At 40.9% G+C, this 15,042-nt stretch overlaps 1 protein-coding gene across 2 annotated transcripts in view; it reads right to left on the reverse strand.

Moving 5' to 3' along the window:
- Positions 1–6,058: 6,058 nt before the first annotated feature.
- The window catches only part of wu:fb13g09 (multidrug resistance-associated protein 5), a 29,466-nt gene continuing 20,482 nt past the window's right edge, over positions 6,059–15,042 (reverse strand). For both annotated transcript variants that reach the window (XM_030106597.1, XM_030106604.1), the window contains exons 21-29: positions 12,515–12,643; positions 12,083–12,269; positions 10,758–10,847; positions 10,136–10,328; positions 9,867–10,026; positions 8,756–8,834; positions 8,549–8,662; positions 8,077–8,241; positions 6,059–7,188 (exon numbers count right to left, since the gene is read on the reverse strand). In XM_030106597.1, coding sequence (XP_029962457.1) covers positions 7,096–7,188; positions 8,077–8,241; positions 8,549–8,662; positions 8,756–8,834; positions 9,867–10,026; positions 10,136–10,328; positions 10,758–10,847; positions 12,083–12,269; positions 12,515–12,643 — 1,210 coding nt within the window. In that variant the 3' untranslated portion in view covers positions 6,059–7,095. The remainder of the gene's footprint in view (positions 7,189–8,076; positions 8,242–8,548; positions 8,663–8,755; positions 8,835–9,866; positions 10,027–10,135; positions 10,329–10,757; positions 10,848–12,082; positions 12,270–12,514; positions 12,644–15,042) is intronic.

Genomic DNA, 15,042 nt, shown 5'->3' on the forward strand with positions numbered 1-15,042 from the left:
AATAACTTTGGGATATTTGGGTTTAGGGTGAAATTTAAGGAACAAGTTCATGCCAGAGATATTATATAAGGAAATAGATTAATTGTAGATAAATGATTGATAGATTGAAAGACTTATAGATAAATTGTTACTTCTTCATCTCAATTATTGAAACAAAAAGCAACAACAGTGATGGGTATACCACAACAAAAAATGTCTGTCCCAACACCTTGTCTTGTGCCCTTGAGGATCAATTACAGCTTGACAATGACGTCTCCTGCTGTTCACAAGTCGACTTTTTGTCTGCAGCATCCCACTTCTCTTGAGTTATGAGCAACTCAGCTGATCCCAGAGGTTTTCCACAGGACTCAGATCTAGAGAAAGAGCCGGCCACTCCATCTGTGGTACCCCAGTCTCCAGCAGCCATTCCCTAATGATGCTACCTCAATTATACCTCAATGAATAACTCGTTATTCAGGTAGTATGATAGCCTGTCACTCCACTATTCACAACTTGGAGGATAGTGTATTTTCTGGACTCACCTGCCCAAACTGTAACACCACCACTGCCAAAGGCTTGTTTGGTGACAACAGCAGCTGATGCATAGCGCTCTCCCTGATGTCTCCAGCAACACTGGCGGCCATCATTTCTGCTCAACGTGAATGGACTTTCATCAGAGAACAGCACTGAGGCACACTGGTCCCTCATCCAGTGTAGTGCTCCTTGGTACATGAAAGACAATGACGCCTGTGCTTTGTGGTGTGGTATGGAAACTATAAATATTACTGTCAATATAATCTGTTAGTACATGTGAAAGAATCTGTTATGCTGTTAATTGTTACTGTTTTTGTTTGATATATATTAGATTGTATTGTATTGTATTGTATTGTATTGTATTGTATTGTATTGTATTAGATTAGATTAGATTAGATTAGATTAGATTAGATTAGATTAGATTAGATTAGATCCATCCTTTGAATACTAAAAATATTAGATTTTTTTTTTTAGGTAATAACTGAAGCGAAGCAGATATACAGTATATCTCCTATATATCTAGTCAGATCATAAAGGAAAAGCCAGATCCATCTATGGATTGTTGAGCAGTTTCCCTTCAAACTGGTGTGGGTTGTTTTTCCTTCATGTCACCCCATGTGTTGTAAGCTTTTTAACTGTTGTCGTCAACACTCTGTTTACTGTAGCTGCCAAGGATACAGCGTGAGAATAGAGCCCAGGGAGTAAACACTGACAGTTGAAAAAAATAGAAGTCCTAGGAAAAAAAAAAGTCAATCCATGCCAAACTCAATCTTGTGCTGAACACCACAACGCAACCTAATGTACCTGCTGTGTGTCATAAAGAAGAAATAGGAGGTTGGAGACATTTTGCTTTTATGTGTTTGACCAGACATTTCAGAGCTCATATAAAACTTGTTTCAATTTGAGGTTGGTGAGAGAACTCTGTGCTCAGAGGTGCTTTTTCTTCACACACACAAAAAAAAAAGAAGCAAAAAAGGCCGTAACTCATAACATAATGAGAGCTGCCGAAGCCTTCACTTTGATGGTAAAATTAGTCTTTGGGCAGAAATCAATGATTTTTTTTTTAATCAAATATTGGAAAATAAAAAGTTAGACTCAAACAAGCTGTGTAAAGCATTTAAAACTCCCCAACATGGTTAATTTATATTTCATAGAATGTCCTCTAATTCAGGGTTGGAATGTTGGGTTTATTGCATTCATTGCTGGCAATTATTACATTGTTGGTTGTCACAGAACTGACACCACTCACTTTCAGATTTACTTGACATTTCGGATCACTGATCAACCTGCAGATTTTTGGAGTGTGAGAGGAAACTGGAGCAACTGGAGGAAACCCATGAGCATGCAAACTCCACACAGGAAGGCCTTGTCCAGAATGAAACCCACAGGGTATAAAATACATCTAAACACATAATCAAACCTTGTATAAAACCTTGTCATGAATGGTGCATCCAAACTTTATTTTATGGCATATGCTGAACAATTTTCAACATTTCAATTTTCTGTTTTAGTGAATGGAAATAATCAGTTTAACGTTAACTCAGGATAGATGTTTTACTGTGTCATTCTTTGCTGTTTCTTTGTTGTTCAATGCATTTATGTCTGTTGTTTACATGTTTTCCTGATCCAGTGTAAGTTTTCAGAGCACTCCTGCCTTCTCCCATAATCCCATGATTCTATCAGTCTGAGTATGTGACTGCATGATGATGCATCCGTCTGTGTTTGTTCTGTGACTCGTCCGGGGCGTCCTCTGCCTCTCAGTATTAACGAGGACAGGCTTCACAGCCAAAACCTTAATCCTTAAAAACTGTGGATCTCCCAGTTGGGGGAGCAGATAGAAGGCACCAGCCTTAAACTGAATTAAATGATGCATTAATGATGTAGAAATATGGTGCTGTTACACAACTAATTAAAGAGGCGAGTCTCGGCCACAGGAACTTATGTCATTTTTATGTCAGTCCCAATGAATTTCCAAACAGTAAAATCCATATAGCGTAATTTTTATGTCACACACAAACGGTGCAAAAAATTAAAACAGAAAGTCCATTAATTGTGAAACTACAAGGTTATTTATTTTTTGAGCAGAAGCCCAAAGAATCAAGTTTCAGAGTGTTAATCAGGATAAAGCAGGTATAGGACAGATTAATAAAAAAACAATGCCAAGTTATTATTTTAAGACCCTGAAAGATAGTTTCTCCCATTTTATTCTCATAATTTCCCCTGATTGGCTCACTAATCTACGTGGATCCACTTAAATGTGGTGATCATTATTATTATTATGAACATTATAATGAACATTTCATTTTTTTCATCAGGTCTACAGTCTCACTGTAGATATTGTGTGAAGCTTTCACCACATTACAGTACTCCTCCCGCGGCCCCAGCTCTGAGGAACGATTATGGCTTTATCGAGAGCTGAGTCAGATTTAACTGCAATCATGTTTTATTTGTAGAATTAAGGTGAATTAGTACTGCTCTTATCTGCTGCTGCTTAGAGGTGTAATTAAACATCAGAAGCAGGCACTCATTGCTTCAGTGTTGTACGTGAGTCGTTTCTGGAAAGGAAAACTTTGGAAATGTATGAATATTTGCAGATACACATGAATCAGAGCAGTGTGAATAAAACATACCGCACTGTAAAGATGCTGTTGAGACTCGATTTAAAGGTCATTACAAAAGTAAATCCAACAAAAAATAGTACTCAAGCAAGACAAAATAAAGTAAGTTATGGAGATATTTGCGATGTGACACGGCACTATGACACTTCACGTTAGTATTAAAAAGTTTGGCATTGAAAATGGTGAACCTGAGAAATTAAAACAATCACTGTGGTGATGGATATATTTAACATGCAAATGACAGTAAAGAAGCAATTGCCAATCATAAGAAATTATCTGATCCTTGGAGTTGATGTCTACATTTTTCCATATTTCATTAGTGCCTATTGTACTGAAATACCATTGACATGTTTTGACAAAGGAAAACAGTACAATGGCTCCCTTGTGGTTCACTTTTATTGGGAGACAAAAGGAAGGAAATTGCCCCGAAAATCATATTTAAAATGCTTTGTTCAAACATCTAGCAGCATCCACTGAGCTGACATCTCTATACAAAATTCGTATCATAATTTAGAAAGGCAGCGGGAGAGGAGGCAGTTTGGGATTGTGAAGCTTGACAGACAGATGAGCTTCTTCTTTTTTTTTTTTTCTTTACACTTATTAGCCATTTTCACCACAAACACACAGAGGACACACACCCCTCTTGTTAAGAAAGGCAGCAAGCAGTCTAGACGGCTGGTAGCTGCAGAGGTAAAGGTTATGTCATGTTGTTGCAGCATGCGAAGGTGAGAAGGTGAAGCCCAGACAACAAATACAAAGGCTTTGACTTTCTGTCAGTCTGATGTGAAAGCAGCTGGGGATCTGAGGGGGGATGAGTGCTGATACTGAGCTCAGACACTTGTTTTTAATCCCCCACTAACATATGCCCACAGGTATCAACTGTGTAGTTTTTTTTTTTAAATCAATGAATTAAACAAGTATTCCCTTTAGCTCTCGTCTGGCTTCAAGGCTTTAAACTGTCTTTCTGCCTTGTTAAGTAATTCATGCTGTTTGAAGTGCAGACTGACAGGTTTACATTGCAGAAACAAATGGTTTGGTCACACACTGGATTGTTTTTTTGTTTCTTTTTGCACTTGCTGTTGAGCTCAAGGGTTAAATGCATGGATATCCTGGTTCGGCTGTATTCCAGCGTATGTGAGCAGATGCTCAATGAAGACTGGAGACTGGAGCCTTGCACTTTCTTGACAGACTCCTCGATGTGAGTTTAACCTTTTCCGTGGGTTGTACCTGTGTAAAGTGTCACACACAGCTTTGGAAGGGGTTTGCAAATGTCGTGTTTACGTAGTGCTGTTGAGCTGCACTGACAGCAAACATTTACCGCACAGCCGATGGAACAACGGCTTGAATGTCTTCATAACCTCAGTGTCTTAAAAATACATCTAACTGCAACAGTTCAGGATAGAGGTATCAAAGTCATTTTAGTTCAAAAGGTCACATACAGCTCAATGTGATGTCCACTAATGAAAATTATAGTATAATAGTAAAATGCAATGATTTCCATTTCATTCCAGTTTAACATCACATGCAGTGGCGGCTGGTGGTAAATTTCTTTGGTGGGGTGCTTCATCATTTTTCAATTTTGGCTTATATTTTTTGTGCTAACTTAATATAGTGTGTTCACAAATCAGATGGCGATGGACTGTGCCGGTTGGTTTAACTCTATGTCACTGATAGTCAGTGACTGGTAGAATCACTACTAAAACCCACCTCCCTGGGGCGAGTTTTCCAGTGTCCCAAGCTGTTTATCTGTTCTGTTATTGCAGATTATTGAAAATTAAGCATATACATTGTGAGTTTCTTATCATTTAGTATGAGAGGGTATTTTGTTTGTTTTTTTGCTGTCTGAGTCATGCCAAACGTCGTCGGGAATTTCCGTTGGATTCCGATCTGAACCCTGATATGGACAAGTGGAAACACGATTGCGCCTGGCCTCACCGAATGTGCCCGAATCACCTGAGACGCATTGTAATGTGAGGTGGAAATGAGGCCTGCGGTCCCCCCTGTGGACAAATTATGAACAGCTGCTACTCACTAAAAACTGCTTTCATTTTTTGAGTTAATATTGCAGGCTGGTTTGACACCCCTAGTTCAGAATCACATCTTAAACACTGCTCAGAATCTTTGTGGAAAAATAGTTCAACTCGTCTTCCACCATCTTTGAGCAAACTCCGGTTTTAGGCTACAAAATGGTGCAGTGGTCAGCACACTCTAGCTCTGTTCACACTGCAGGTCTTAGTGCTCAGTTCCGATTTCTTACAAAGATCCGATTTTTTTTTTGTTGTTGCATCTTTCACACTAAATTTTAAATGTGACCTCCGTCAGACTGCAGCGTGAACGTGATATGACCAGCCAACGGCATGCGCCAAAAAAAGCATGGTCACGCCAAGCGCGCTCTTTACACAAATAAATATGGATGCTACATAGGTCAGCACGTGTACATACACTTTAAAGTGGTTGTGCAATAGGAGCCAACATTTTGAGAAAATAATTGCTCCAGCCTTCTTATGGCCTCCAGTTCAATAAAACAGAAGAGAAAAAGGATTGGATGGATCGTCTTATGCTTCACAACCTTTAAGTTTCTCATGCGTTCCCATGCAGCATGTGTGCTACCAGAGGTGTGTGTGTGTCACCTGCAGCCAACATTCTCAAGCAGAGATGAGAGGGGGGCGATGAAAGCTTGGCAAACTCACTTTTTTAACTCTTCACGCCCACATTTGTTTTTCATTTTCAAACTTTGTAATCTCCTGTTGCAGCTGCTGCTCTGTAAAGTCAAAGCACTTGAGGTACAGCTTCACATTTAGTACTGCCTTGCATCCAAAACAGGCTTCATACAACTTGTGCAACAACATATGTGCACTGGTACTCCCAATCACCGAAAGTAGGCCACCATATGACAGTTGGGTTTACATTCAAATGAATGGACGCGGTCATCTACAAAAATATTTTTATTAAAAACCATTATCATAAAAATGAAACATTTCAGAAAAAAGACATTGCAACGTTACATTCTGAAGTGTACAAAGGCAATCTTAAAACTGTATCCAAACAACAGGAAGATATTGCACTTTTCTTGATTGTTCAGCACATGATTATAAGGCAGAAGTTTCAAACCTCAAACTTGAGAAAACATTTAAAAGAAGCACACCGATGTTCAGCTTTGCTACAAACAACGTACCTCACCTTCCGGACCTCTGCATCATGAGTATATTAACTCTCCTTGACACCAGAAAACGTGCACAATTTAAACTCCAGCATTTGGAAACATTAGCTGATTTAAAACGAAAATAAAAACAGTACCTGCATGCGTTCTAAGGAAAAAAAGCATGCATACATGGCTAATTCCGTTATATAACCTGAAAAGTGTTTATATCTCTAGGCACATCTGCAACAATTTACTGAAATTACTGCATTATTACAAATAAAAACAACATATTTCAAACAGTGCCTCAATGGAATGGAAAACAAAGTTTGTTTTTAGGTACACTGCATAAAGTGATTAGTACAAACTGAGGAAAAAAAGAGAAAAGATTCTTGCAGCTAAAAATATGTAAAACTAAAAATATGAATCCTATTTCTTATGTAACGATGAGTTCCTGCAATATGAGGTTATCGTTCTGAAAGTAAAATGTCTAAAATTATTTCAGAGTCTGACTGGAAGTGCTGTGTGTCCTCCAGTGTGTCCACATGAAACTTAAAGTGCTACTGTCAGAGTCACAACTCCGTTTCATTTGCAGCTAATTATTTGGCCCCAGCAAACACTGGTAGGCCGTCATATCTTCCTTTGCATACTGCTGCTCATGTGTTGCTCAGAAATGTGGCTCCTTTGTCTTTGGTGTGGAAATAAACGGACGCTGTGACACGGAGACGTCGCTATATTTCTCAACTCGCCACGGTGACGCGTAATTGCACGTTCGACTTTGTGCGCTGTGGGATCACGTCCAGAGTTCAGCTCTGGTGCGCTCTCCTATCTGCTTTGGTTTTCTGACGCTTCGATCATGGCTCTGAATCTTGAGTTTTCATCTGCCAACAAGGCGGCGGGACTGTCAAACTCCACAATCTGTGATAATGAAAAGGGATAAAAACAAGAAAATGTGAACCGGCATATAAAGTCTGGGCATATTATCTCAGAGAATATTGCAACCTAAGTTATTTCCCAGTGGCTGTGCATGAAAAGCATTTTAATATCTGGAAAATATTGTCCTCAGACAGCCTTGTTACACTTTGAATGGCACCAGCTTCTCTATCCCGTGCTGATCACTTCTGGTATTTGCAGGCAGCAGTCAGCACGGCTCAAATAAAATGTGCAGTTTTTCACCATATCGGCGTCGGTGGAATCCACTAATAACATGCAGCAAATTGAAAAATAAAACCAAACGCTGATGGTAACCCTTTACACGTGATATTTTATGCAACCTACAAGGAGTAATGGACCTTAAAGGACAGTCTGATAAGAACAAAGGATTTCAGCTTCATTATTGCTGCAGTGGAAACTCCTTTTTCACACGAGAGCTATTGCAAAATGGCCTGTGAGGACACTGGTGGGATCACAGTGGCAATAAATTATGGGGTGAATTCACACCTTGAATCCCGTCTATTCTGATGCGTCCAACACTTTTCGCCCCCCACAGTATATTTGGTGCACTGATGAATCCTCAGATGGAGAGGTGAACTCATCTTATTAACAGGGTTAAGAGCTGCCACTGAAAGTGGTAATCACTCGTCGGCACTTCATGCTCTCTGTCTGCATCAAAAGCCGGCTCTGAAACCACTCAGGTAAGATGCGGGCTGTCTTATCCCATTAATCACCTCGGAGGGACCAGTTCACGTAGTGAATTAGGGGTGTTTCATCTTGCAAATGGGTCTGAACCAACAGACCCGAACTGTGTGTTCAGTCATGTTGTATTTACACACACAAACACACACACACACACACACACACACTCACCTGGCCGTTGTCCAGGACCATGACCCTGCTGCAGCTCATTACAGTGTTGAGACGATGGGCGATGATGAGAGTGGTGCAGCTGCCAAACGCACTGCGGATGGTCTCCTGGATGAGGCGATCCGTCTCTGTGTCGATGGCTGCTGTCGCCTCATCCAGCATGAGGACCTGAAGGAGGAAGGAAAAAAAATTAGGCCATTACAGCATCAAAAAATATTGTAACAAAACATGTCTGACCTTAGAGTTTGCATCATGTACAATTATAAAACGATTACCAAAATCAAAGAAAAAACTAATTCAGCTGATGATTGATCAGTTCATGGACTGCAGTTAAGTTACACACCACTAGGTGACAGTGGTATCCCATGCAGGTAGCTGCACAGAGGCGCTTTGTTTTATCTTATAAACTGACAGAATCACCACCGTTGTCGTCAGACTCAAAACAGTGAAAGCAGCAGAGTTACACAATCAGCACCTTGCTGTTCCTCAGCAGGGCTCGGGCCACGCAGAGGAGCTGCCGTTCTCCCACTGAGAAGTTCTCGCCGTTCTCCGTCACCTCTGAGACGAGTGAGTGAGGCAGCTGGCTGACCTGGGGAGTAATAAAGAGGCCGTGCAGACGCATCAGGACAAGCAACATGACGTGAAATGGGAACATTATTGATCAGTCAGTTCGACTGCTCACCATCTCTTTAATATGCGTCTTCTCCAGAGCCTCCCAGATCTCAGCATCGGAGTAGTGATCCCAGGGGTCCAAGTTGCTTCTGTTCAGAACATAAACCACAAGTATGGTGCTTAATGGATCTCCATATTAGGGAAAGACATGCAATATAAGCTCCAAACTATCAGTAATCGCAATCGATTCCTGCCTCAGGCTGAAATAATTGACACTCGTACAGCAACTGACAGCTCGTTTCAAGAAAAATTATGCTACTGCTTGTTTATTTTAATCACTCGTATTCATCAAAAGTGGCTGATTTATTTTCAAACCACATGACGCACGTTTTGTTTTCGTTGCGATTTCCCTACGGAAAGACATCGACCAGTTTGCTGCTGGGCCCAAACACTGCACATAATGCACACGCATCCAAATTATCCGAGAGCCAATTACGGGCAAATGGCGAAAACAAAGACACGTGTCCAAACAGAAGCTCAGACACTGACTGGTATATGAAATATGCCGCTCATTTTTGCTTTAAAAAAAAACTAAACAAAAAAAGCAGGCCGTGGTAGAAGTGCGGGCAGACTGAAGCATGTGGGAGTAGCTATTTGTACGCGGGAGGCAGCACAACACTCGCAGACATATGAGCGAGCAGATGCTCGTTGTGACCACCTGGCTGCACGGCTAAAAAGGATTTTCCATTAAAGCAGCTGCATTAAGTGGCTGGGTTTTGTTGGAGCCATTTCTATCGGGGCGCTGTGGGCCACTGAGACAGCGGTTATTTAACCAATACCCAGCTGCCAAACAGGTGTGGGGGTCAAGGGGTTAAAGCTGGGGAGAAAATGTGCCTTCTTCTTTCTGTTGACTCACCTTTTTTTTTTGATTATACAAGTGAAAAATGAATGGAGTGTCTTATTATTCTTTGAGAATTTACTACTCCTACTTGGATGTTACTTAAAGGAAAAAAACCCTTTAAAGCATGCAGTGCTGAAAGGGATGTGCACAAAGGTAGTCAAAGGTTCAAACAGATGTATTTTCCTGCATTTTCTCTAATATGCTATTTAGACGAAAGTGTGTTTTTGTAAAATGTAAGACAAAACAATGCATTGAGCAAAAGTAATTATCTGAGGGCTACCTGACTGTACCGATGAACAGTACAGGCTCTTGAGGAATGATGGCGAGCTTGCTCCGCAGGTCATCCAGACCAATCTGTGCGATATTGATCCCGTCAATGGTGATGGAGCCTCCGGTCAGCTCCACGAGTCTGAACAAAGCAACGCCCAGAGAGGACTTTCCTGCAAACGCATACAGAGAAGTTACTGCGCTAACGGAAGCGGACGTCTCGGAACAGAGATACCAGCTGGAAACGTTGCTGACCGACGAGGAGGAAAAGGTCGGTCGTACCTGATCCTGTGCGGCCCACAATTCCGATGGTCTCCTCGGGGTGAATGGTGAAGGACAGGCTCTTAAGCACCAGTGGCAGGTCATCGCGGTAACACATCTTCACATCCTGGAAGGTGATCTTACCCTCCTGGGGCCAGGAGGGGGCAGGAGCGCTTCCCTCAGGACTCTGTCGAGGTGCTTCACTCCCCAGACTCTGAGATAAGGAGAGGCAATGGTATCGGGCTTTAATCTCTACATCTGGGAGCAGGTGCAAGGCCTCAGACTGATTTGTAGAGATTTGCTCTCTATGAGCTTTTCATAGCACTTGAAAAGAAAAAGGAAAAAAGTTGAATTTGTGTTTTTATCTTAGTGCCTTGATGGCTCTTGTGTGACAGGAGCCCCACCACTTGCTCTGAAGTGTGTATAGACGACACACACTGTTATTTTTTTTTTTTTATCCATTTCCTGGAGCTAGCACACAATCACATGTGCACAAGCACTAATGAAACCTCACACCCGTATGAACATGCCGACTACTGTTAATTCTTGTGTCCTGATTGAGCGATGAGACTCTGCGGCCAGGTGCGATGAGCCCGAGTGCCACCTGATCCACCCTCCTCACTGCGCCGATCAGTCCTCTTACCTTTATGTAATGATTGATCCTCTCCACTGATGTAAAGCGAGCTTCGGTCTCTGTGAGCAGCCGCACCGTAAACTGAAACAACCCGGTGAGCTGCAGGTGAGAGGAAAAGAGGAAACGAGGGTTAAAATGTTAACGACGAACAATTCCCTTACAAATAATGTAAAACGCTCAATATTTACATATGCTGACCCCCGACGCGGTTCAACAGCAAAAGCTAAACATTTACAGCCTGATAAATAGATTCACCAATCAGGGCTGCTTCACTGTTCTGTTAATCGAATAGTTACCATGACTACGGTGATGATGTACTAAAGCAGTGGATATTTAATAAATGAGAAAACCTAACATTCCCTGATGGGGAACCGTGTGTGTGTGTGTGTGTGTGTGTGTGTGTGTGTGTGTGTGTGTGTGTGTGTGTGTGTGTGTGGTAGTGGTATCAGAGTGACCCTGCTTTGTTTCTTTAAAGGTTAAATTTTTTAGAAGAGCATCTTTCTGGATTATAAGGTACATTTGCGAAGTAAACAACATTCATCCCAGTTTGTAAAACAGACTAACAAAAAAAAAAAAAAAGCAATTGGCTTTGATATCTCAGGAACTGTTGAGGAAAAGTCATAAAATAAGTTCTTTTTTTCACATTTAAAGATATAATCAATTCAAACAATCAAATATAAACCCAAAACATTATAATTATAAAATTTGCACTGTACACTGGCACTGTGTAAATAACGTTCTTGTACAATAAGGCTTCTCCCAACTTGTTTAAAATGTGTGTATATATGGTAATATATTTGTATGCGTTTATTTTAATTTAATTACAGCCATTAGTGAACCATTTTGTCAGGTTTCTCTGTGAAAGGTGCAGCATAAATTAGCAGATAATTATAATTTTCAAGCAAATCTCTGGACTGTTTAAAACCACTTGAGTCTGTAACTTGCTGTTCACCTCAAAAACCTTCTTACCAGGAGCACAAGTACGAAGTCAGAAGGTTAATGTGTCTCAGTCAGTGTTGTGGATGTTTCAGCAACACTACCCAGAATAATATCCACTACTTTCACGTTCACTCTAGTCACAAAAGCTGGTGGCTATAAAGCAGCAAGCGGGCCTTTAGTGAACTCACAGATTTGAGTAACGCGACATTTCGTAGCTTATAAATAAAGATTTCTCTCTTTTGAAGGCGACAGTCCAAACAGCAGATAAACGAAACAGACATGACTTTGCTTTGCAGCATTTTCTTTTTGGTGTCGACTGATTTTCCGGCTTGTTTTTAATGGCTGGGTCTCAAAGTGTCACTGCACAGGGGTGTTTGCTGGGCTTGTTTACGAACCTGCACTGCATACGATAATGCCAGGCCTGCATAAGCCGGAGGTATCTGATTGTGCATGAAGACAATGAGCAGTGCTACGGCGGTGATAAGAGAGATACTGATGAGGTCCAGGCGGACAGCCAGCCAACGCATCGCGCAACTGAAGAGGTAGTTGGAGGCCTGGTTGGTGTCCAGTAATTCCTGATATCTGAGGGGAGAAAAAAAAAAAAAAAAAAAAAACACAGATTTTGTAAACCTATTTCAGCCAGAAAAACAGCAAGCTGAGCTCTGTCACTCTCGCTTGCTGAGAGGATACCTTCCCTGTATGCGGTACATTTGCTTGCTGAGCTAGTAAACTGGGAAAAAAACAAACAAACAAAAAAACCACTCGGAAGGATGATATGAAACTAAAGTTTAATGATATTTATCACTGTAGGAATCCATTCCACTCACCTTTGGAGGAAGTCTGGCCCTCGGCCGTAGGCGTGGATGGTGGAGAGTCCCTGAAGACTGCTGGTGATGTGAGAGGTGAACGGGGATTGGCTGATGTTTTCCAGACGCTTCAGCTCTCGAATCAGGACCCTGGAAATGAACAACAGTACATTTGTACACTTCACCCCCAAGACACTTTCAGTATTGTTATTTTGATAATTAATTATAGAAGTCACTTTCTCATGTTTGCATTGGGTATCTAATATCAGTTTTCCATACCACTATATTTACTGAATAGAATTCACTTTTTTGTCACATTCTAACATTTAAATCTGTACTTTTGACATTTTATTATGACCTTATTTCACTTTCAACATGTATTAAAAAACTATTGTTAATGTAAATTGATGTGGCAAATTCCTGTACGAGTCTATGAGTGAGAACAGTCCAATCATGACAAAAGCAAAAAGGAATTACCAACTTATTAAAAGCCAAACAGATACTAAAGAAAGAAGAGCAAACAGAAAAAAGGCAAATGAGAGGATCATAAAGAAATGAGTCACATGGCTGAAAGCCAAACATAAAACACATTTCCCATCTATGTTTTCATTCAAACAAAACACTCAGATTTCTTCTTTTTTCCGGTCAGAGACAGCCTGTGAAAAGTTCTCTCAAAGAGCTCCTTGTGACTTAAACACTTTGAGAACAATCAAACCATCTGCACTGAGGCTCGGTGTGTGCAGTGGTTAGCACTCCCACTTCAAAGCAAAAATGTCCCTAGTTTGAGCTCAGAGGCCTTTGTGTGCAGAGTTTGTCTGCTCTCACAGTGTGTGCATTCAGTTTACTCCTCAGACTTCATTCTCCTCTGGAACCTCATGCACCAAGGTGACATTTTTTTAAATTTCACAAATCTGTTTCAATAATGCCAGGAAGAGCTAATCACAGATTTAAATATTCATATATATTTTTTTCTTTCCAAGTTTGAGTGTTAATAGATCTAAAATTATCCATTTGTGTCAACCAGTGTATTTATGGAAACTCCAGTGAAATTTTGCACTTAAAATTGTGATTTCCTTTTGTGAAATTGAAGTGTTTTAGAAATCCTCATCAGTCTGCAGTGCTGCAGGACTCTGAGGTCTCCTTTCAGCCTCATTTGAATGAAAATGCTGCAGAGTTCTGTGAAAAGAAGCTTTGACACGAGGGTAGCAAATCTTTCACAGAAAAAAAAAAAAAGAAGCCAAATCTGAAAATCAAGCAAACAAACCACGGCATATGCAAAGGGCGCCGTTTTTACATAAAGTTGTTCAAGAAGCAATGCGCCAAATTGATTTTAAAGATTTCAACCATGATTTGCTTCTCTGAGACACAAACTACAATCATTCAGCTTTAAAGAAGACCTCTAGGGTCGGGGGGTCAAGTTGATCCCTGGACGATGGCAAACAAACAGTTACGTACCCTCACTGGAGGGAATCTCCACCTCCACTGAGGTGGAGATTCTGGACTTAAAGAAAAGGTGTGAATTTTATTTTACCTCTTGACTGACTGAGAACGAAGTATAAAGGGAAATAGAGACTTGCTTGTTTTGAAGGGAATTAGTATTTTTTTTACTTTTGTTGAGGGAGAAGAGTTATTTGTCACATGAGCTGTGTTGCTGAGCTCAATAAAAATTTTATTTACAGTTTACTTCACTAAATATCTTCAAATGACACACACACTGCCCAGTAAGCAATTTAGACATTACATCATGACATCTTCACGCTCACATAGAGCAGAGAAGGATGGGAAACGTGGTTGTGCGGTTGACAGGTAATGAGGTGACAGACATCAAACGCTACACGCGTCACCACGATGAGACACTCGACAAAATCAGACGGCCGTAATCGCACACGCGCAAGCCAGAGAGACGCCGAACCCGGCGTCCACAGGTCGGTGTGAGGCAGAGAGGTTTACTGACGGAGGTGTGATGTCTTTCTACTTTTAGATGCAAAGGCAGAATGGACAGTGCATGGGAATTACAAGTCTCTCATGAATCATTTGGTTTTTCTCATAAAGGCTGAGGCAAGAGAGACGGAGAGAACATGACACTTCCTCGCTCCGAGCCTGTGATCCAGACAAACATGTTTATGCCCTGGGCAGTTTCATTTCAGAATTCAATAAAAACTGCTTTAAAAGAGGGTAATTTCAATGGGAGATCCAGCTGGATGTAACATCCATACATATCCTCGAATGTCGGGACTTGGTGAGACGTGGCGTTTTATCCATTGGAAGGGGGCCGGCTTTTGCCAACACTTCCTGTCTTTCTTCTGCTTCTCCTGAGCCGCTTCTTTACATCAAACACTTCAGCATTACTTCCACTTGCATTACGCACAAATCAACACTCTTAGAAGATGGATTAAATTTGTTCAATTGATTCTTCAAGACAAACTTGTGTCCGATCATATCAAATAAAAAAACCCGCTAAGGGCAGGCAGTGTCATGTGAGTTTTAACTCTCTGCCTCAAATTGCTACAAAAACACAACACTATTTGCTTTATGTTCCAAAACCAAAC

Source organism: Salarias fasciatus, chromosome 2, assembly GCF_902148845.1.
Source record: "Salarias fasciatus chromosome 2, fSalaFa1.1, whole genome shotgun sequence".
Taxonomy (NCBI): Eukaryota; Metazoa; Chordata; class Actinopteri; order Blenniiformes; family Blenniidae; genus Salarias; species Salarias fasciatus.